The sequence below is a fragment of the Hylobates moloch genome, unplaced genomic scaffold (assembly GCF_009828535.3).
Source record: "Hylobates moloch isolate HMO894 unplaced genomic scaffold, HMol_V3 SCAFFOLD_11, whole genome shotgun sequence".
NCBI lineage: Eukaryota > Metazoa > Chordata > Mammalia > Primates > Hylobatidae > Hylobates > Hylobates moloch.
Genome location: NW_026652286.1, coordinates 84,413,995 through 84,437,183, shown reverse-complemented (window position 1 = coordinate 84,437,183; position 23,189 = coordinate 84,413,995). Strand labels below are relative to the sequence as shown.

At 41.9% G+C, this 23,189-nt stretch overlaps 1 protein-coding gene across 7 annotated transcripts in view; it reads left to right on the top strand.

The window, feature by feature from the left end:
* The window catches only part of ALG9 (ALG9 alpha-1,2-mannosyltransferase), a 97,721-nt gene that overhangs the window by 48,862 nt on the left and 25,670 nt on the right, over positions 1-23,189 (top strand). For 6 of the 7 annotated variants that reach the window (XR_009215570.1, XR_009215569.1, XR_009215568.1 and 3 more), the window contains one exon: positions 14,476-14,606. Coding sequence is in view for 4 of the 7 variants with exons in the window: in XM_032167354.2 (XP_032023245.1) it covers positions 14,476-14,606 (131 nt within the window). In the remaining 3 variants the exon portion in view is untranslated. Of the gene's footprint in view, positions 1-13,508; positions 13,595-14,475; positions 14,607-23,189 lie in introns of those variants that run through there. The other variant, XM_058446518.1, reaches the window with a different exon arrangement.

The window sequence follows — 23,189 nt, the reverse complement described above, 5'->3', positions numbered from 1 at the left end:
CTAATTTAGTACTTAACAGGACTTTCTTAATGGTGGCAGTGATAGTGACTTTAGTCATAAATATTAATGAATTTCATTCTATATCATAGATGCATTCTTAAAATATTTTATATACACTATTTTAAAATTCCAATTTATGAAAGAAACCCAGAATTTGTTATAGTAAAGCAAAAGAAATCAAGCAATCTCCCATGATTTCTCAGATTTCTAAATCTGCATTTTTGTATAAAGTAGTTTGTTTATTTTGAGATATGTTGTTGAGAACTAAGAGATATCATCCAGTTGGGCTTCACTGAGTTGCAGTACCACCATCCTGGGTGTTCACCCTTGTGTACTGATTTCACAAATAGTTGCAATTCACATAACACCTCTCATCAATTGGTAGTGGCTTACTGGAGCCTGGGATGAAAGAGCATGATGACATTGAATACAAGCTCAATGGAAGAGTGCCACAACTGATTGGTGATGTGGAATGTGAACAGTGGGAAGGGAAACAACCGTTGGAGCTTTCTTTATTTGCCATCACCTAACTTCAGGATAGATCTGTGTGGTGATCTAGGCTCTATAGATAAGACATGTGACCTATTCCCAAATCAGACTTTTTATATAGATAAAGCACTTAGAGTTGAAGAAGCACTGTAAAAATTTAGAATTTTTCAGGCATGTAAGCCCACAAAATTTCTGTAACCTTTCCATATTTAACATTGGCTTCAAATAGCTCCTTGACATCAACAAATTGAGAGAATTGAATGATCTTATTTTGCCTTTGCCATTTGTGACACGTTTCTTAACTGTGTTCAGTACTAGAAGCAAGACATAGACTTTCTAATTGCTCAAGACTTGGCAGTGTAAAAGCAAATCCTGTATATTTGTTACCTCCAGCACAGGGCTTTTAATATGGAAATGTATGTAATGATCAGCAGCAGTAGTTTAGAGAAGAGTAGAATCAGCAAAGGGGAGTATATTTGCAATTGTGAGGAAATTGCTTTCTCTACAGTTGCGTTCTCTAGAGTTGAGAGGGATCTTAGTGGTTTGCGCTCCAAACCTTTTGGAAAGGTGGTAAAATCTCTGAGCCTAGGTTAAGTTACTTCCCTAAATCACAGAGCTAGAGGCAGAGTATTCAGTGGTCCCATCTCCTGATGCAAATGAAAATATTAGCTAGATTTAAATAAAAAGAGCACTTAGTCAGAGGCAGAAGATACAGAGCTTCTTTTTTTTTTTTTTTTTTTTTGAGACAGAGTTTCGCTTCTGTTGCCCAGGCTGGAGGGCAATGGTGTGATCTCAGCTCACCGCAACCTCTGCCTCCCGGGTTCAAGCGATTCTCCTGCCTCAGCCTCCTGAGTAGCTGGGATTACAGGAATGCGCCACTGTGCCCAGCTAATTTGTTGTATTTTTAGTAGAGATGGGGTTTCTCCATGTTGGTCAGGCTGGTCTTGAACTCCCAACCTCAGGTGATCCGCCCACCTCAGCCTCCCAAAGTGCTCGGATTGCAGGCGTGAGCCACTGTGCCTGGACTTTTTTTTTTTTTTGAGACAGGATGTTGCATTGTCACCCAGGCTGGAGTGCAGTAGCATGATCATGGCTCACTACAGTCTCAACTTCCTGGGCTCAGGTGGTTCTCGCACCTTGCCCTCCTGAGTAGCTGGGACTACAGGTGCACACAACCACACCCAGCTAATTTTTGTATTTTTTGTAGAGACGAGGTCTCACTATTTTGCCCAGGTTTGTCTTGAACTGCTAGGCTCAAGCAATCTGCCCACCTTGGCCGCCTCCCAAAGTGTTACAATTACAGGTGTGAGCCACAGCACCTGGCCTTTTTTTTTTTTTTTTTTTTTTGAGACTGAGATGTGCTTTGTCACCCATACTGGAGTGCAGTGGTGTGAACACAGCTCACTGCAACCTTGACCTCCCAGGCTTAAGCGATCCTCCTGCCTCAGCCTCTCAAGTAGCTGGAACTACAGGCATGTGCCACGGTGCCTGGCTAATTTTTGTATTTTTTGTAGAGACAGGGTTTCACCCTGCTGCCCATGCTGGACTCAAACTCATGGGCTCAAGCAATCTGCCCACCTTGGCCTCCCAAAGTGCTAGGGTTACAGGTTTGAGCCACTGGGCCCAGCACAGAGCATTATTATAGTCTGCTTTTCTATTGCTGTCATTTTGGAGCATTAGCCACTTCTAATGTTTGTCTTATGGGTGCTTGCTGATATAACCTGTGTCTGTCTCGAAGTCCCACAAGTGGGTATTAATGCAGTGTGATTTCTGCCCAGTGCTCTGAATGTCAAAGTGAAGAAATTCAAAGAAGCCTGGGTAGCCGGGCGTGGTGGCTCATACCTGTAATCTCAGCACTTTGGGAGGCCGAGGCGGGCGGATCACAAGGTCAGGAGATCGACACCATCCTGGCTAACACGGTGAAACCTCGTCTCTACTGAAAATACAAAAATTAGCTGGGCATGGTGGTGGGCGCCTGTAGTCTCAGCTACTCGGGAGGCTGAGGCAGGAGAATGGCGTGAACCTGGGAGGCGGAGCTTGCAGTGAGCCGAGATCGTGCCACTGCACTCCAGCCTGGGCAACAGAGCGAGACTCTGTCTCAAAAAAAAAAAAAAAAAAAAAAAAAAAGCCTGGGTAAACAGCGGAAGTCACTATGACTCTTAGCCAAATGCCTCGTCATCTCATTAGTGACGCACATGAATGGACCATTTCTGAAAGAACAGATTCCCACTGTTCCTACCTATGATCCAGCAAAACCACAGCCAAGGGAATGGGCTTGGCGGAGTCATTGGGAAAAGAAGACCCTGTCGAGCTTGACTCTAGTCTGGCATGGTGGAGAGACATGAGAAATGTAGAATAAGCAGGAGGCCCCAGGGGTTGGGGATGATCCCCAAGGGGCTCTGGCTTTTGCTGCTGCTCTGGGGACAGTGCCAAGTAGGATATTTGACTGGGGGAGTACACTTGTCAAACAGTAATGCAGGTGTGTTAAGGTGAGCTCAAGGAGGACAGAAGCCTCCCGTGGAACAGAAGGGGAAAAGCCCACTTGATCTTGTACAAATACAGAGCATGGAAGTAGGACCTTATAGGAAAAAAATACTGATAATCCATTTTCAAATATGTAGAGCATATGCAATAGGATTTCTTTTTACTTTTTAAAAAATTTTATTTTTAGAGACAGGGTCTCGCTCTCTTGCCCAGGCTGGAGTGCAGTGGTGCAATCATAGCTCACTTCAGTTTCAAATTCCTGATATCAAGCAATCCTACCACCTCAGCCTCCTGAGTAATGACGATTACAGGTGCACACCACCATACCTGGCTAGGGTGTGTGTGTGTGTGTGTGTGTGTGTGTGTTTGGAGACAGGGTCTCACTGTGTTCCCAGGCTGGTCTTGAACCCCTGGCCTTAAGTGATCCTCCTACCTTAGCTTCCCAAAGGATTACAGGTGTGAGCCACAATACCTGGCCCTACATTTGTATTTTTTATAGTAAAAAAGTTGTGGCTAAAATGGAGTCAAAAGACATCTTAGAACTTCTTTACATGCAGAAAGTTCTGGAAGGTTGCAGAACTGGACTTGATTATCTCTAACATCTTGTCTGTGAATTGAGAAAGGCAAGAAATACCAATTTGGAATTTGAGTTAATGCTATGGTTTGTGTCCCCCAAAGTTCATGTATTGGGAACTTGATCCCCAATGTGTCAGTGTTAGGAGGTGGGACCTAATGGAAGGTGTTAGGGTCATGGGACCTCTGCCCTCATGAATAGATTAATGCCATTATTGCAGGAGTGGTTTATCTCGAGAGTCGGTGCCTTGTAAAACAATGAGTTCATCCCCTTCTTGCTCTCTCTTGCCCTGTCTTTGCCCTTCTGCTATGTGCTGCCTTCTGCCATGTCTGGTAAGAAGGCCCTTACCAGATGCCAGCACCTCACCTTGATTTTGTACTCCTCAGCCTCCAGAACTGTAAGGAAGTAAATTTCTGTTCTTTATAAATTATCCTGTCTCAGATATTCTGTTATAGCAATACAGATTGGACTAAGACAGTTGCTCTTAAGTGTGATTCTTCTGTTTATTTCCTTTGGATTCTGTAATCCCTTTCCCAATAGCAGGAATGCAGTCATAGATCTGAATAGAGTCATATATTTTGATGGCACAGTAAGAAGGCCCTTACCAGATACCAGCACCTTGATTTTGTTTAGTAGATTTACTACAATATGACGTGATCTTTATTGTGTGATATTATGGAGGAAATAGATTGTCCTCCAGGGGCTAGAAGCTGAGGGAAGAAATTCTTGGCACTTAAAAATAAGCTGGTCATAATTTTGAACAGCGTGGTGTTGGAAGTTGTCCAGCATCCTGGTGTGGCTGGTCACCATTCTTTCCTTCCACAAATACTTTTTGACTGCCTGAGATATGCCAGGTACTATACCAGGCACCAGGTTTATTGTGCTGATAAAGACAGATTCAGTTCTTGTCTTCACAGAGCTTATGAGGTTCAGCTATAAGAAGGCTTGGGCCTTGCTACAGTTGCTCACAGAGGGATTTGAGGAGATGTGATGAATCTGAATTTATTATGTGTTTGGAAGGAAGACATTCTGAATGCTGCTTAAAAGCTAAGTATTAAATTAATAGCATATGTCAGCCATTGTGGCTGCTGGATAGCCTCAGTTATGACCAAATTTTACTTAGCTGTGGGCAAACTGTCTAAACAGTTTTTTCAGCTTTAATCCTCCCACTTGCCTAGGAGTTTACAGGGCAGTTGATTTAGATTGATCTTTCACATTATCCCCTTGGACTCTTAGAGGATTCATGATGACAGTTGTTTACCAGAGGATTTTCAGTGACATTTGAGAAATAAGATCTGTCTTCTGTGTGGAGATGGTTTCTCTGTGATGTTCCCTGAACCTCATGTTGGCCCTTGCCAGAGGTCTCTATTTTTACAGCTACTTGCGTCATTGTCATTTCCAGCTGATAGATGATTGAATGCAACTTCACATCCGTCCTGTCTGAGGACTCATGGGGCTTTGGCTCAAGCAGCTGGATAGACAGCAGAGAAGGTCACTGAGAATAGGAGGTTGGACTATTAGTTCTTTCCTTGTCCCCACATGGCATTGTAAACTTTGATAAAATTATTTGATACAACCATTGAACCCATTCCTCCTGTTGCCTTTTCTCAGTCTTCAGCTCCTCATAGCCTTTCTGTAGCATTTGAAATCTACTCTCCACCCAGATTTTCAAAACAGTGTACTTCTTTGATTCTTCTGTGTCCTGTCTTCTGGTTCCCTTCATCCTTGGCTTCTTCCACTTCTTTCTTCTGCCCAGTACTACGGGCGTCTTCTCAGCTTTATCTGTGGTCTTTAGCCCTCTCTGTTTGTTTCTTGTCTCTCTTCTACTCTTTCACCTTTTCTTCCCTCGTTCGCTTCCTCTCCCTTTTTTTCATGCATTCTTACATATATTTGTTAAGTAGACATTTACTTAGTACCTGCTGTATGTTTGGTACTGTGCTAGGTTTTTAGCATAGAAGAGTGAATGAGATAGACACAGCCCCAGATTTTATGGAGCTTACAATGAATTTCCCAATTAATTAATAGAATATAATTGTAAAATGTTTTGAGAAGTACTGGTTGCTATGAGAGCATGTAATTTAGGACCTGTCCTAGTTTAAGAGGTCAGTGAAGTCTTTCTTAAGGAAATCATTTTTAGCTGAAATCTGAAGGATGAATAGGAATTTATGAGGGGACAACAGGGAGTGTTCCACAAGTAGGAACAGAAAACAGTTCTCTAACTCAGTATTTTAGTCATATTGGTCTTCTTTCAATTACAGTTGTGTGCTGCTGAGTGACACTTTGATCTAGGGCAGACTGCATATTTGATGGTGGTCCCACAAGATTATTATGGCTATACCATACAGCCTAGGTGTGTCATAGGCTATACTGTCTAGGTCTGTGTAAATACACTCTATGATGTTCACATAACGATGAAATCATCTAAGACACATTTCTCAAAACCTATCTCCCTTGTTAAGTGATGCATGACTGTACTTGAATACACCATGCTTCTTCCCACCTCATTAGGTGTAAGACACAAGTTATCATCTTTCCTCAATGTCACCCAAACCTATTCTTCACTGCAGCCTTAGTTCACTGAATTAGAAATCTTGGTGTCACTAATTTCATTTGAAATAGAAGTGAGGGCCAGGTGTGGTGGCTCACGCCTGAAATCCCAGCACTTTGGGATGCTGAAGTGGGCAGATCACCTGAGGTCAGGAGTTTGAGACCACCCTGGCCAACATGGTGAAATCCCATCTCTTGACTAAAAATATAAAAATTAGCCAGCTGTGGTGGCGGGTGCCTGTAATCCCAGCTACTCAGGAGGCTGAGGCAGGGGAGAATCGCTTGAACCTGCGAGGTGGAGGTTGCACTGAGCCGAGGCCATGCCACTGCACTCCAGCCTGGGCGACAGAGCAAAATGTGTCTCAAAAAAAAAAAAAAAAAAAAAGAGAAATACAAGTGAGATTTGTCCTTTCTTCTTTCTTCGTTCCCACTGCCATAGAAATACCAGAAGGTGATGTAGAGGCGGATAGATCACTTAAGCCCGGGAGTTCGAGACCAGCCTGGGCAACATGGTGAAACCCCGACTCTACAAGATACAAAAAAAATTAGCCAGGCATGGTGTAGTGCACCTGTTGTCCCAGCTACTTAGGAGGCTGAGGTAGTAGGATCATTTGAGCCTGGAGAGGTTGAGACTGCAGTGAGTTTTGTTTTGTTTTGTTTTGTTTTTTGAGTTGGAGTCTCTCTCTGTCACCCAGGCTGGAGTGCAGTGGCGCGATCTTGGCTCACAGACTGCAGTGAGTTTTGATTTGCACTACTACACTCCAGCCTGGGTGACTGAGTCCCTGTCTAGAAAGAAAGAAATATCAGAAGGCATTATCACTTCACAACTGGATATTACAGTAGTAACTAGAGGGCTTACTTCAGCTTTTTCCTCCAACACATTGTTGCTTCATCCTCCGCAGCATAGCTAGTATAGACCTGTCTTTCTAAGACCTTGTTTTTATCATCTTACTCCTTGGCTGAAAAACCTAGAATAGATTCCTGATGCACAAAATCCAGATTCTCTTCCTTTGGATCCTCCATTATCAGTCCTCAGACTGTCTCGCTCTCGTTTTGTTTCTCAGCAGACACCTTTTGGGACAGGTAGATATTCTTCCTCTTCCGCCAGTCAACCATGCTTCTTTCTGCCTTTTTCCCTCTGTTTTCTCTTTAACTTTTATTACCAGCTCTGGGAAATCTTTTCAACTACTGTAGCCTCCAGTGATCTCATCCTCTCTGAACTCTGAATTTTTAGTAACACTTTCTTGTATTTCATATATGCTAATGTCATTTCCTTACCTAAATTACAAGTTTAAGAACGACCTGGGGCTGGGTGTGGTTGCTCATGCCTATAACCCAAAACTTTTGGAGGCTAAGGCAGGAGGAATCACTGGAGGAATCACAGGAATTCGAGACCGGCCTCGAAAAGTTAGTGAAACCTTGTCTCTATTTTAAAAAATTAAAAAATTAGCCAGGCATGGTGGCACATGCCTGTGGTCCCAGCTACTTGGGAAGCTGAGCTGGGAAGATCACTTGAGCTCGAGAGGTTGAGGCTGCGGTGAGTTATGATTACATCATTGGCACTCCAGCTTGGGCCACACATTGATCTCCAAAAGAAAGAAAGAAAGAATGACCAGCTGGATGTGGTGGCTCATGCCTGTTATCCTAGCACTTTGGGAAGCTGAGGTAGGAAGACTGCTTGAGGCCAGAAGTTCAAGACCAGCCTAGGCAACATAGCAAGACCCCATCTCTACAAAAAATGAAAATAAATTAACTAGGCATGGTGGCACATGCCTGTAGTGCCAACTACTTGGGAAGATCACTTGAACCCAGGAGGTTGAGGCTGCAGTGAGCAAAAGAAAAGAACAAGGGCATGTTATGACTTATATGCAATTTTATATACTCTAGGATTCACCAAATAGATACTTAATAAATACTTTGAGGATGCCTGGAAGATTCCTTTTTTTGCTTTTTGATCTGCAAACAATTTTATGGCCTGTCAAGGCAAATTGTATCACCCTTCAGATAAGTTCAACAAATTCAATACTCAAAAGTGTAAAATCATAATGCCCAACAACTACTCAAAACTACTAAATTGTGAAGAGGCAGGAAAATGTAACCTAAAACCAAGAAGATTTATTTTGTTATCATTTGGTGGATACTGCTAGTTCATTGCTAATTGGGGACTGTGAGTGGTTAACATTGTAATCCTTCTGTCCTATATGTTGGGTTTAACTTGAATTGATAATAGATACTAACCTAGGTTAAAACAAGGATAATTTATTTTAATGGGCTCTAATGTTCCAGGGATTGTTTCTACCAACTAAATACCCACATTTCATAGAGGTGGTCAAGGATTCCTTCTGATATTCCAGCTATTTTTATAGTCCTTTACAGTTTACCAGTTTTATTTAAATGAATCATCTCATTTAATCCTCATTATAACTCTTTGAGGTAAGTGGTATTATCTTTATTATCAGAAGAAGAAAATGAGATATAACAACTAAAAAGATTGTGAGTCACTCAGCCGGTTTGTGGTAGAACCCAGGCCTAAATCTAGGCCAGCTGACTTTGAACTCCTTTTCTAATAACCTTAGTTGTTCTTGAGTGAAGAACCTGCCCTTGATCATACCTAATCATTTTCTGCTGGAGGCCTTTGTCCTTGTGTGTTTGAGTTGTTCATCAGCTGCTTCCCAGAGATGGTGAAAAAGAGGTTAAAATTTTTCTAATGGATTAGCCTCTCGATTAATATGATTTTGCTTCGGTGTCTTTCTTTCACTTAGTTTTAGAGACAGGGTCTTGCTCTGTTTCCTGGGCTGGAGTGCAGTGGCACAATCATAGCTCACTGTAGCCTCGAACTCTTGGGCTCAAGTAATCCTCCCACCTCAGACTCCCAAGTAGCTAGGACTACAAGTGCGAGCCACCACGATGAGCCAATTTTTAAAAAAATTTTTTTTGTAGAGACGAGCTGTCACTATGTTGCTCAGATTGGACCTTGATATCTTTCTAAGACCTTTACTTTAAATGGAATTTGCTTAGGGATGATATGATAAGTGAAGCCTAATCTGACTGATACAGTTGCATATTAATTAGTTACCACCCACATCCCTGGTAGGCCTTGTACCCGACACCAAATCTAGATAACCAGACCTGTAGTGTGCCTGGCCAGGAAAAGCCACGTTGAGGTCAAATATTAAAATGTCATACTGAGGGCTCCCTAACCAAAAGAAGTCTAAGCATAAGACCCTCAGTGTCTCTGTCTCTTGCTGGTTCTGTTTGCTTACAGAGGCATGGCACTTGTAAAGCTTTTAAAAACTTGTTTCATGTTCTTATAATCCTTGGGAGATACAGAGTGGGTGTTCAGACCAAAAAGGCTACTTCCTGAAGTGTTTATGCAAAGGATCATTTTTAGACAGTTATGTGGAATGGAATTGGGTCTGACGTCAATTCTCAGTGTGCTTTCTCTCCCCTGGAGGAATAGGCCATATGTAGAGACAGATGTGAGACTGAAGCCTTTTTTACATATAAATAATGCTGGAAGAGAATGAGAACATTTCTGTAAGGTGGAGGTTGGGGAAGAACAGAGTTTACTGTAAGCCAGAGATGACCAACTTGTTCTTGTATGCACTTTTAAAAAACCTTCTAGTAATGTGTAATCTATAAGCCTAAATGTGTGTAAAGTATTTGTACAGTAAATTAGTAGTAATAATAATAGAGCAAGTGTCTGTGTAACCCAGGTCAAATAATAGAACATTGCCAGCACCCAGGAGCTCCCCTGGAATTCCTTTGGTCACCTACCCACACCCCTGTTCTGAGGGAGTCTCCTGACTCCTGTGGTAATGATTTTCTTGCTTTTCTCTTTTACTTGTGTCCCTAAATGACTTAGGTTCATTTTGCCTGAATCACACTGCATTTATCCTTTTGTGTCTTGATCCTTTCACTCAACATTTTGTTTATAATAATCACACTTGTTATTGCCTGTAGCCATAGTTTGTTCTCTCCTTAATATTTCATTGTATGACTTTACTACAATTTATTTATTATTTTACTGTTGATGGGTGTTTTTGTTTCCAATCTGGGTTATTACAAATAACACCACTTTGAACATTCTTGAACTTTTCTTTCGGTGCAGGCATTTCTGTTGGATATGCATTAGGTTGAACCATATGAAATTACCATTTTTGTGGCTCAAATATCAAATAATTTCATGTGGTTCAATCTAATAACTAGGGGTAGAATTGTTAGATCATAGGAAATACATATGTTCAATTTTAGTAGATTTTGCCAAATAGTTTTCTAAGATCTCTTACCAGCTTAATTTCCTGCCAGTAATGTATAATTGTTGCTCCACATTCTGGTCAACACTTGATACTGTAGTTTTTTTTATTGTGGTTTTCATTTGCATTTGCTGGTTACTAATGAGGTTGAATGCATTTTCACTTGTTTTGGCCATTTCAGTTTCTTCTTATGAAGTACCTAAGTCACTTGCCCGTTTTTCTTTTGGATAGTTTGTCGTTGTCTTGTTGATTAGCAGGAGTTCTATATATTCTAGATATGAATCCTTGATGGTTAAATGTATTACATATATCTTCTCTCATTCTGTGTTTTTTAAATTCTTAATGTTTTTTGACTCACTGCAACTTCTACCTCCTGGGTTCAAGCAGTCTTCCTGCCCCAGCCTCCCAAGTAGTTAGGACCACAGGTGTGCACCACCACGCCCAGCTAATTTTTTAATTTTTTTGTAGAGATGGGGTCTCACTATTTTGCTCAGGCTGGTCTTGAACTCCTGGCCTCAAGTGATCCTCCCACCTCAGCCTCCAAAAGTGCTGGGATTACAGGCGTGAGCCACTGCGCCTGGCCTTAATGTGTCTTTTGATGAAAAGGTATTCTCAACTTTAATATAGTCAAATGTATGTCATTCTTTTTTATAATTAATGCTTTATCTACAAACTCTTTTGCCCAAGATCTTGAAGATATCCTTTTATATTATATTCCAAGAGGTTTATCTTTTCATTTTTAGGCCTATAATCCATCTAAAGATGATTTTTGCATGTGGAGTGAGGTTGAGGTTCAATTTCATTTTTCCCCTAAGGGATATCCAGTTGTCCCAACAGCAGCTAGTGAAAAGATCATCCACTTCTCTGAGGTGTCACTTCTGTCATAAATAAGGGTCTGCATGTACCTGCGTCTGATCTAGGCTCTTTGTTCTATTTCATTGGTCTGTTGATCTATTCCTCACTGTATTAATTTCTTTCTTTTTTTTTTTTTTTTTTGAGACAGAGTCTTGCTCTGTCACCAGGCTGGAGTGCAGTGGTGCGATCTTGGCTCACTGCAGCCGCCACCTCCTGGGTTCAAAGAATTATCCGGCCTCAGCCTCCTGAGTAGCTGGGACTACAGACGCCCACCACCATGCCTGGCTAATGTTTGTATTTTTAGTAGAGATGGGGTTTCACCATGTTGGCCAGGCTGGTCTCAAACTCTTGACCTCAGGTGATCCACCTGCCTCGGCCTCCCAAAGTGCTAGGATTACAGGTGTGAGCCACTGCAGATGGCCTGCTGTATTAATTTCTATAGCTTTACAGTAACTAAGTCCCCACCTTGTTGTTGTTGTTTTCTTTTTAGAGATGAGGTCTTGCTCTGTCACCCAGGCTGGAATGCAGTGGCATGATCATAGCTTACTGCTGTCTTGACCTCCTGGGCTCAAGCAATTTTCCTGCCTCAATCTCCTGAGTAGCTAGGACTATGGGTGCACACCACCATGCCTGGCTAATTTTTAAATTTTTGTAGAAACAGAGTCTCACTGTCTTGCCTAGGCTGATCTCAAATTCTTGGCCTCAAGCTATCTTCCCACTCTGGCCTCCCAAGGTACTGGGATTACAGGTGTGAGCCACCACGCCTAACCTGTTCTTGTTGTTTAAGAGTGCCTTGGCTATTCTTGTCTTTCTGCCTTTCCGTACACATTTTAGAGTCCGCTTGTTGAGTTTCAAAAAAGCCTGTTGGGATTTTGATTGAGATTATATTTAATTTATCAATCAATTTGTTTAGAATTGACATCTTTATAATAGTAAGGTTTTTGTCTGGGAATAAAATATATCACTTCATTAATAAGGTCTACTTTGTTGTGTATCAAAAAATTATTTGAAATAAAATTCACCATTTTAATTTTTTAATTGTAAAATATACACAACACAAAATTTACAATTTTAATCATTTTAAAGTATACAATTCAATGGCTTTTAGTACATTTATGATGTACAACTCTCAACAGTATCCAAGTTTAGAAGATTTTTATTATGCGCCCCCCCCAAAAAAAAACCCATACCCATTAAATATCCATTAAGCAGCCACTCCCCAGTTCATAGTAACCTCTGCTTTCTGTCTTGGAGGATTTGCCTATTATGAACATTTCATATAAATGGAATCATATATATGTGGCCTTTGGTGCCTGGCCTCTTTCAGTCACAGCAATATTTTTAAGGTTTATCTGTGGCAGAGGCTGTATCAGAACTTCTTTCCTTGTTATGACTGAGTACTGTTCTATTGTATGGATATACCACATTTTAATGATACGGATATACCACATGAATCTATCCGTTGATGGGCGTTTGTCAATAAAATTCTATCCTCTGTTTTTTTGAGACAGAGTCTCACTCTGTTGCCAAGGCTGGAGTGCAGTGGCGCAATCTTGGCTCACTGCAACCTCCGCCTCCCAGGTTCAAACAATTCTCCTGCCTCAGCCTCCCAAGTAGCTGGGATTACAGGCCTGTGCCACCACACCCAGCTAATTTCTGTATTTTTAGTAGAGATGGGGTTTCCCCATGTTGGCCAGGCTGATCTCGAACTCCTGACCTCAGGTGATCTGTCCACCTTGGCCTCCCAAAGTGCTGGGATTACAGGCATGAGCCACCGTGCCCGGCCAATAAGATTCTGTACTTTTTTATAGAGCCCTTTCATCTTTTATTAGATTTATTCTAAGGTAAACATTTTCAAATGCTTGTAAATTATATTTTTATAAAATTTCATTTTGTTTATTGCTATGGAACATATGACACTGATTGACATCCTGTAAGTCTAAATTTTGCTAAACTCTCTTAATAATTCCAAAATGTATTTGTAGAGTCTTTTGGACCAATTATATCATTGTGATGAATGAGTTTTGTTTCTTCCTTTCTGTTTCTTCTGCCCTGTGTTTCTTTTTCTAGTCTTACCCTACTGACTAGATCCTCTAATACAGTGTTGAACAGAGTAGTGATAGCAAGCAGCCTTGACTTATTCTGGATCCCAAAGGAAAAAGCTTTTAGTCCTACAATGTCAAGTGTGATATTTGCTGCATATCTGTACATGTTTCAAATAGTCTTTATCTTAGCTGACATCTAACAACCTAAGAGAACTCTTTTTTGGTTTTAATTGTTTTTAAAATATTTTTTTGAAGCAGGTCTCTCTTTTGCCCAGGCTGGAATGCAGTGGCATGATCTTGGTTCACTGCAGCCTTGACCTCTGAGGTTCAAGTGATCCTCCCACCTCAGCCTCCTGAGTAGCTGGAACTACAGATGTGTGCCACCACACCTAGCTAATTTTTGTATTTTTTATAGAGATGGGGTTTCGCCATGTTGCTCAGGCTAGTCTTGAACTCCTGGGTTCAAACGATCTGCACACCTCGGCCTCCCAAAGTGCTGGGACTACAGGCGAGAGTCACCGCACCTGTCTCAGCATCATTTTAAATGAAATATTTTAATATTTTCCTTTGAGCATCTACAATATTCTGATGTATCCATCTTATCAGCAACTGGCTGACTCTGTTTTTGTTAATACACAATATTAATATAATACATAGTATTAACAAAAGCAGAGTTCTGATATCTCACTTTTACTAAACTTTTGCTGCAGGAGCCGTTCCAATGTCTCTGTCAATTCTGTTGAATATTTGAAGCAGATGATATGCATGATATTTCTGTATCCCTGTGAGGTGTAGTGTAACCTCCCATGGCTGTCAGGAGAGGCAAGCCTTCTCACTTACTAGCATCTGTGTTTAGTCATGCCCTTTGAGTCTGTGGAATAAGAGGTGATGGACTGGAAGAGAGCAGTAGTGAGCAGAAGAAGATAGGTTTTCCAGAGGGAGATTATGGGCTCATGGTGGCTTTGGAAGTGTTTATGGGACTAGAGGGACTTAAGAACTCAACCTAGAATCGGACCAAAGCTTACCTATGGCTGGATGAGTGCACCTCGCCCCGGAAGAGCCTGAATACTCTTATCTGAGTGGAGGGAGCACAGGCAACATTATTTGAAGACTTGGATGTTTGTTCCTCCAAAGCTCTGTGAATTTTTAGGATTGCAATTGCTGTTCTCTACCCTGAAGGGACCTTCAAAATTACTAATGAAGAGTTGGCCTTTCTCCATTTCAGATTGATATCAGTAAATGCCATTATTTAGTGGATTTGGACACCATGAGAGAAACACCCCGGGAGCCAAAATATTCATCCAATAGAGAAGAATGGATCAGCTTGGCCTATAGACCATTCCTTGATACTTCTAGGTATGTGGCTTTAATCCTATGGGATATCCCAGGACTAGTACGGGTAAAAATTGGATTCTGGGATTATATAACTTCCAGTCCTGGGTTGACTCTAGTAGCCCTCGTGTGTGTGTGTGTGTGTGTGTGTGTGTGATGGAGTCTCACTCTGTTTCCCAGGCTAGCGTGATCTCAACTCCCCACAACCTCTGACTCCTGGGTTCAAGTGATTCTTCTGCCTCAGCCTCCCAAGTAGCTGGGATTACAGGCGCACACCACCATGCCCGGCTAATTTTTGTATTTTTGGTAGAGACAGGGTTTTGCCATGTTGGCCAGGCTGGTCTCCAACTCCTGACCTCAGGTGATCCACCCATCTTGGTCTCCCAAAGTTCTGGGATTACAGACATGAGTCACCATGCCCGGCCCATCATTTTCTTTTTATTTGGGCCTAGTTTCCTGAGAAATCTAAAAGATTTCTTTTTTGAGGCACCAGAATGCAAAGTATATTCTGGTTTCGCCCAAGTGAAAGGATCCAAGTAAAGCAGATAGGTCTGCTGAAGAAAGCACAAGTGTTTGACACTAATTATTTTTGGCAACCAACTTCAGCTATCTTAACTGAGAGCATTTTGACACTGTTAGGAAGATTGACTGTGCCCTTTGAGGAACTAGAAGTTCATGTTCATTGTTTTCAGGCTCAAGGCTCAGCCAGGGCTGAGATAGGCCTTATTCAGTCTTAAATAGAGAGACCAAATGGACCAGGGTTTGGCTCGCTCTTCTGAAAGGTCTCAGAATTAATAAGAGGGGATCAGGCATTCAGATAAGGGAGCAATGGGGAAGAGGAGTTGGAGGGGTCAAGGTGTCTGAGGGCAGAAGTCCAGGTAAACAGACGGTTGGAGTTAAGGAGATCCAGGGAGGCCTGGTGAGCAGAGCCCAGGAGCCAGAAGGTCTGGAAGGAAGCAAAAGACAGAGAACCTGGTCCTGAGAGTCAGGTCTGGGGCTCAGAAACTGGGACCAGGCCCAGGCCCAGGACAGGACTCCAGAAAGACGAAGTAAGCACAGGTACTAGGTGTAAGCCTGAGGAAACAGAATATTGATCAGGATACCAAGACAGGAAATGAAATATGGAAAGGCAAGGGTCCCTCATTACTGAAACTGAGGTATAAGCCTGGCTCTTCACGAGTAAGCAAGAATCCAGTTGTTCTGAGTGAGTTCAATTAAAGCTGGACTAGCAGGAAGGCTGAGATGCTGACCTGGATACCAGGTCACTAGCTTGGTCATAGAAGTGAGGCCAAAACTGAGTTTGGTGAGCTGCAGGAGCCCAGGCAGGTCATTGTGCTTTTAGACTGAGTCTCTCCAGTGACTTTATAGGTAATTATAACTGGCAAGGATGGGACGGTTGGGGAGAGGAGGGCAGTCAAGAGGCACCTGAGTTCTTGAGTGATTCTCAAATATAGGCTCTTGAGCCACACTGTCATCTGTAAGTCTTTTTGTAGCCTGAAGCCATTCCCTCAAGTATCTGATACGTAATTTCTAGGAGTGCCATTTCTACATAATGGGAAATAGTGCTTCTTCTTAACAACAACAACAAAAATTTTTTTTGAGATAGTCTCACTCTGTCGCGAAGCTGGAGTGCAGTGGCACAATCTCAGCTCACTGTAACCTCTACCTCCTGAGCTCAAGCAATCCTCCCACCTCAGCTTCCCAAAGCACCTGCCACCACGCCCAGCTAATTTTTGTATCTTTTGTAGAGACGGGGTTTTGCCATATTGCCCAAGCTGGTTTTAAACTCATAAGCTCAAGCTATCTGCCCACCTCAGCCTCCCAAAGTGCTGGGATGACCCATGGCGCCCAGCCTTAGCAAAAATTTTTTTTTTGAGACGGGGTCTCCCTCTTTCTCCCAGTCTGGAGCGCAGTAGCACGACCTCGGCCCCAAAGTGCTAGGATTACAGGTGTGAGCCACCACGCCTGGCCCTTAACAAATATTTTTTGAGAGCCTGCAATGTTCTAGGTGATTTGGACATATAGTGAATAAAACAAAGATCTTTCTCCTAGTGAAGCTTATTGTTTGGAGGTGGGTAGGGAAGACATATAATATACAAGAAAATAAGTTGTATAGTATATAGAGGAAGATAAATGCAAGGAAAAAATGTATTGGTTTAAAAGGAGCATTGAGAGTTCCACTAGAGCTGGGGGTTACACTTTGAGCTAGGGTGGTCAGAGTCGGCCTCAATGAAAAGATGGTATTCAAACAAAGACTTGAAAGATGTAAGGGCATTAACCATGTGGACATCTGAGGGAACAGCTAGTGAAAGGCTGTGGCATAAGGGAGAAACAGGAGGCCAGTGAGGCTGGAGCTGAGCAAGAGTGAAAAATAGCAGGTGGTGTGGTCAGAGTGCAGTAGGGGTGAGAGTGCAGGTTATAAAGAGCTTTGTAGGCTGTTGAAAGGCCTTTACTCTCAGTTAAATGGGGAGCCACTATAGGGTTTTGAGCAGAGACTTGATATAACTTTTATTTTAAAAGGATCATTTTCAGTTCTGTGCTGAGAATAAATGGTAGTAAGTAAGAATAGAAGCAGTGATACCAGTTAGGCCACTATTGCAATAGGCCAGGCAAGAGATGAGGGTTCTTCAGATCAGGGAGAAGGCAATGGAGATAGTGAGAGGTGGTTATGCTGAGGATATAGAGAAATGCACTGAATTTGAGGTGTGAAAGAAAGGAGTCAAAGATGATCCTAGGGATTTTGATCCAAGCAACTGGAAAAATGAAATTGCTATTAACTGAGATGGGAGAGACTGCAAGTAGAACAGATTTTACAGTTTTAGGGGTACAGTGAGAGATAAGCTTTGGTTAAGTTCGATATCAGTCAAACTTAACTGGTCAGTTGCCAGGCAAATAGAATTATTGAACAGGCAGCCAGGTGTACAGTCTAGAGTTCAAGGGGGAAGTCTGAGCTAGAGACTTAGACTCATTTAGAACTATTGGAATTTAGATGATATTTTTTAAAAACATGAGACTGGATAAGATCACCAAAGGAGAGAATGAAGTTAGGGACGAGATGAGGCCAGGGAAACTCCAGTGTGTAGAGATTAGGGAGAAGAGGAGGAACCAGCAAAGGTGACTGAGGGCGATCATCAGTAAAGTAGTAGGAAACCCAGGAGAGGAGAGTACCCTGGAAGCTAAGGGAAGAAAATGTTTTCAGGAGGAAGGAGTGGTCACCTGTGTCAGAAGCTGTTGATAAATCAAGTAAATGAAGAATAACAACTGTCCGTTAGATTTGGCAACTGGTAAAGGCAATTTGGGTGAAGTGGGTGGGGGTATAGGGACTGGAAATTGATTAGAAAGGTTGAAGTGAGAATAGTAGAAGAACTGGTATAGCAAATATGGACAAGTCTTTTGAAAGAGTTTTGCTATACAGGGAGGCAGGGAGATAGGGCTATATCTGGTGGTGGGTGTCAGGAAAAGTGATAACTAGAGATTTTGTATCTTTTTAAAAAAAATTTTTAGTGTGGCCAGACGCGGTGGCTCACACCTGTAATCCCAGCACTTTGGGAGGCCGAGGCAGGTGGATCACTTGAGGCCAGGAGTTCGAGACCAGCCTAGCCAACATAGCGAAACCCTGTCTCTAGTAAAAATACGAAAAAAGATTAGCTGGGTATGGTGGTGCGCACGTATAGTCCCAGCTACACAGGAGGCTGAGACATGAGAATTGCTTGAACTTGGGAGGCGGAGGTCACAGTGAGCCAAGATCGCACCACTGCACTCCAACTCCAACCTGGGCGACAGAGCGAGACCTTGTCTCAAAACAGCAGCAGCAACAACAACAAGCAATGGATGAACCTACATTGACACATCATTATCATCCAAAGCCCACAGTTTACATTAGGGTTCACTCTTGGTGTTATACAGTTCTATGGCATAATGTCGTGTGTCTCCCATTACCGTTTCATATGAAATAGTTTCACTGCTCCAAAACTCTGTGCTCTACCTCCATGTTCTGTTCTCCCCCACTGCATTCCCGGACAACCACTAGTCTTTTTACTGTCTTCATAGTTTTGCCATTTCCAGAATGTCATATAGCTTGAATCATACAGCATATAGGCTTTTCATATTGAGTTCTTTCACTTAGCAAGCTGCATTTAAGTTTCTTCTGAGTCTTCTCATGGCTTAATAGCTTATTTCTTTTGAACTCTGAATAATATTCCATTATCTGGATGTACCACAGTTTATTCACCTACTGAAGGACATCTTTGGTTGCTTCCAAGTTTTGACAGTGGTCCTAGTTCAGACTGCTATAACAAGTGACCATAAACTGGGTGGCTTAAACAACAAACATTTACTTCTCACAGTTTTGAAGGCTGGAAGACCAAGATGATGGTGCCAGTATAGTCAAGTTCTGGTAAAGGCCATCTTTCTGGCTGCAGACAGCTGACTTGTATCCTCATATGGCTGCAAGAAGACAAGCTAGCTCTCTAGCCTCTTCTTATAAGGATATTAATCCCATTCTTGAGTGCTCCACTCTTATGACCTAATTCCCTCCCAAAGGCCCACCTCCAAATACCATCACATAGGTGAGTGATTAGACTTCAACATATGAATTTCGAGGGGACACAAACAGCCCATAATAGCAATTATTAATAAGGCTGCTATAAACATCCCCGTGCAGGTTTTTGTGTGGACATAAGTTTTCACCTCCTTTGGGTAATACCAAGGCGTATGATTGCTGGATTGTATGGTAAGAGTCTGTTTAGTTTTGCAAGAAGCTGCCAGATTGTCTTCCAAAGTGGCTGTATCATTTTGCATTCCTACCAGCAATGAATGAATGAGTTCCTGTTGCTCCACATCCTTGCAGCCATTTGGGATTATCAGTGTTTTGAATTTTGGCCATTCTAATGGGTGTGTAGTGGTATTTCATTGTTGTTTTAATTTACATTTCTCTAATATGATGCAGAGCATCTTTTCATATGCTTATTTGCCATCTGAGTATCTTCTTCAGTGAGGTGTTTATTAAGTCTTTGGGCATTTTTTAATCGGATTGTTCGTTTTCTTAGTGTTGGGTTTTTTGTTTGTTTTTGAGACAGGGTCTTGCTCTGTCACCCAAGCCGGAGTACAGTGGTGTAGTCATAGCTAACTGTAACCTCTAACTCCTGGGCTCAAGTAGTTCTCTCGCCTCAGCCCCTGAAAGCGCTCGGATTACAGGCATGAGCCACCACACCCAGTCTTATTGTTGAGTTTTAAGAGTTCCCTGTATATTTTGGATAACAGTCCTTTATTTGATATGTCTTTTGCAAGTATTTTCTCCCAGTCTGTGGCTTGTCTTCTCACTGTTGACAGTGTCTTTCACAAAGCAGATTTTATTTTAATGAAGTCCATCTTCTCAATTCTTTTTTCATAAATCATGCCTTTGGTGTTGTATCTAAAAAGTCATTGCCAAACCCAAGTTCATTTAGATTTTCTCCTATATTATCTTCTAGGAGTTTTATACTTTCACTTTTGTTGTTGTTGTTGTTTTGTTTGTTTGTTTGTTTTGAGACAGAGTCTTGCTCTGTCATCCAGGCTGGAGTGCAGTGGCACACTCTGAACTCACTGCAACCTCCACCTCCTGGGTTCAAGCGATTCTGCTGCCTCAGCCTCCCAAGTAGCTGGGATTACAGGCGCCCACCACCATGCCTAGCTCATTTTTGTATTTTTAGTAGAGACGGGGTTTCGCCATGTTGGCCAGGCTGGTCTGGAACTCCTGACTGCAAGTGATCCACCTGCCTTGCTCTCCCAAAGTGCTGAGATTACAGGCGTGAGACACCATGCCCAGCCTATACTTTTACTTTTTACATTTAGGTCAATGGCCTGTTTTGAGTTAATTTTTGTGGAGTGTGTAAGATCTGTGTCTGAATTAATTGTTTTTTGCATGAGGATGCATGGTTGTTCCAGCACCGTTTGTTGAAAAGACTATCTGTTTTTTATTGTGTTGCCTTTGTGCCTTCATCAGAGATTTATAGTTAACTGTATTTATGTGGATCTATTTCTGGGCTCTCTATTCTGTTCCACTGACCTATTTGTCTTTTCTTTCTCCAGTACCACACTGTCTTGATTATTGTAGCTTTATAGTAAGTCTTGCAGTTGGATAGTGTCAATCCCCCAACTTTGTTCTTTTTTTTTTTTTTCCCCGAGATGGAGTCTTACTCTGTCACCCAGGTTGGAGTGCAGTGCCGTGATCTTGGCTTGTTGCAACCTCTGCCTCCCGGGTTCAAGCGATTCTCCTGCCTCAGCCACCCAAGTAGCCAGGATTACAGGCACGTACCACCATGCCTGGCTATTGTTTTTTTAGTGGAGATGGAGTTTCACAATGTTGGCCAGGCTGGTCTCGAACTCCTGACCTCAAGTGATCCTCCCACCTCGGCCTCCCAAAGATTACAGGCATAAGCCACTGCGCCTGGCCAACTTTGTTCTTCTTCAATATTATTTTGTGGATTCTGGGTCTTTTGCCTCTCCATATAAACTTTAGAATCAGTTTGTCAACATCCACAAAATAACTTGCTGGGATTTTGATTGAGATTTTATTTAATCTATAGATCAAATTGGGAAGAACTGACATCTTGACAATACTGAGTCATCCTATCCATGAATGTTGCTAAATTTATACTGAAGTATTGCATTTTGGGGAGTGTGATGGTAGGAATCTGGACATTTTCTTCTGATGGCCTTGCCTTTCTCAGTGAAGTAGGAAGTGGGATTATCAGCTGAGAAAGGAGCTTAAGGGATGAGGTGATAAGAGATTTGAGGAGAAAGAAGGTGTGAAATAATTGAGGAGAGCGAGAGACACAGAAGCTAGAGGAATATAGTGTGATTGGAAGACAGGATCCAGAACCCGTTGGCGCGTTAAACGGGGCCATGTAGTTGCTTTTTCTCTTCTTCACTTTTGTATAGTTACAGCTTCACTGTGAGGCACAAAACAGGTAAATTTAACTGGGGTGTTTTTTTTTTTTTTTTTTAACTTTATTGTAGTATAATTTACATACCATCCAGTTCATCCATTTAAAGTATACAATTAAATGATTATTACTAAAGTTACCAAGTTGTATAACCATTGCCACAGTTCAATTTTAAAACATTTTTATCACCCCAGTGAGATACCTCATTCCCACTGCCGTCTCCGGGCATCCCGCTGATCTGTTCTCTGCTTCTATAGATTGCCTTTTCTGGACATTTCATATAAGTGGAATCATATGTGGAGTTTAGTGTCTGGCTTCTTTCACTCAGCCTGTTTTTGAGGTTCATTCATGTTATAGCATTTATCAGTAGTTGTCTGTTTTTATTGCTGAATACTGTTCCATTGTTTAATCCTTCACTAACTGATGGACATTTCAATTGTTTATACTTTTTGACTATTCGGAATAATGCTGCTATGAACCTTCTCCACACATCTTTGTGTAGGGGCTTGGGCTTTAGTTAAGAAAGTTCAACACAGCCTGAAGGAACAAGGGAGCCGAAGGTTTCTGCAGGGAAGTGATCTAATGAGCGACCATGACCTTAAGTTGGTAAGGAGGGAAGTTGGGGGAAAGTATTGGGAGAGTGGGAAACAGTGAAAGGTGGTAGGATCATGGATGGGTGTTCAAAACATTGACAGAACTGCAGTAGTAATAGGAGACAGCTGGAGAGATAGAAGCAACAGTGATGGTAGGAAGTTCTGAGCATCACACGTGTTCTTTGGTACCTGGCTTGTTGTTTGTTGTAGTATTTGGGGTAGGGCTCTATTGTGCCTTCATTTTTTATTTGAGAAAACTGTGACAACATGAGACCTGGGCCTGGAAAGATCCCCAGGTCTGAAGGGACAGAAGATCTCAAACAACCTTCCTGGTAACAGGGGAATGCCTTCAGAGAATTTTCATTTCCCATAAATTGTGTTCAGGGCATGATTTTCACAACCACCTGTTGAGAAAGAAAGAATCGTTTGGGTCAAGAGCCGAAGAGGTACAGTTCATGTGTAAAGTATAGTGAAGACAGCATGGGGTTTGAAGACCTGTGAATTTAATCCTGGCCACTTGCTGTTCGTACCATTCTGATTCCCAAATTTCCATATCAGTAAAACAGTAACTATTTTATGTATTTTCTGGGATTGTTATAAGAATTAAATGAGATTGAATATATGAAAGTCCATTTACATTCTAAAACATTATAGAAATGTTAAGCCTTTTAATTAATTATCAGGCTGTCTAGGGTTCCAGAATTATGCTGATTTTCTTTACATTTATCTTCCTCAGCATTTTCTAGTATATATTGGTCTAACTGCAAAAACAGCAGGATGCTACAGCCGATTTTGCCACAGCAGTTTCTGTCTGTCAGCACCATGACATATGATGTTGCTGACTTTGGGCCAATTAAGGTAGACTATACTGTCAGAGCCTGTGTGCCTCAGAGCTGAGGTGATGCATGAAATGCTTTTGTGAGCATAATCTTGAAATGCCTTCACACTTATTTACTGGAGCAGTTAAAGTTCCTCTGTCATCTTGAAACAATGATTTTTGTACTTTAGCAATTTATATATTAAGGAGAAATAATGGTCCATTCATATATAATGGTCACTTAGGTCTTAGACCCTAGATAAGATGGAGC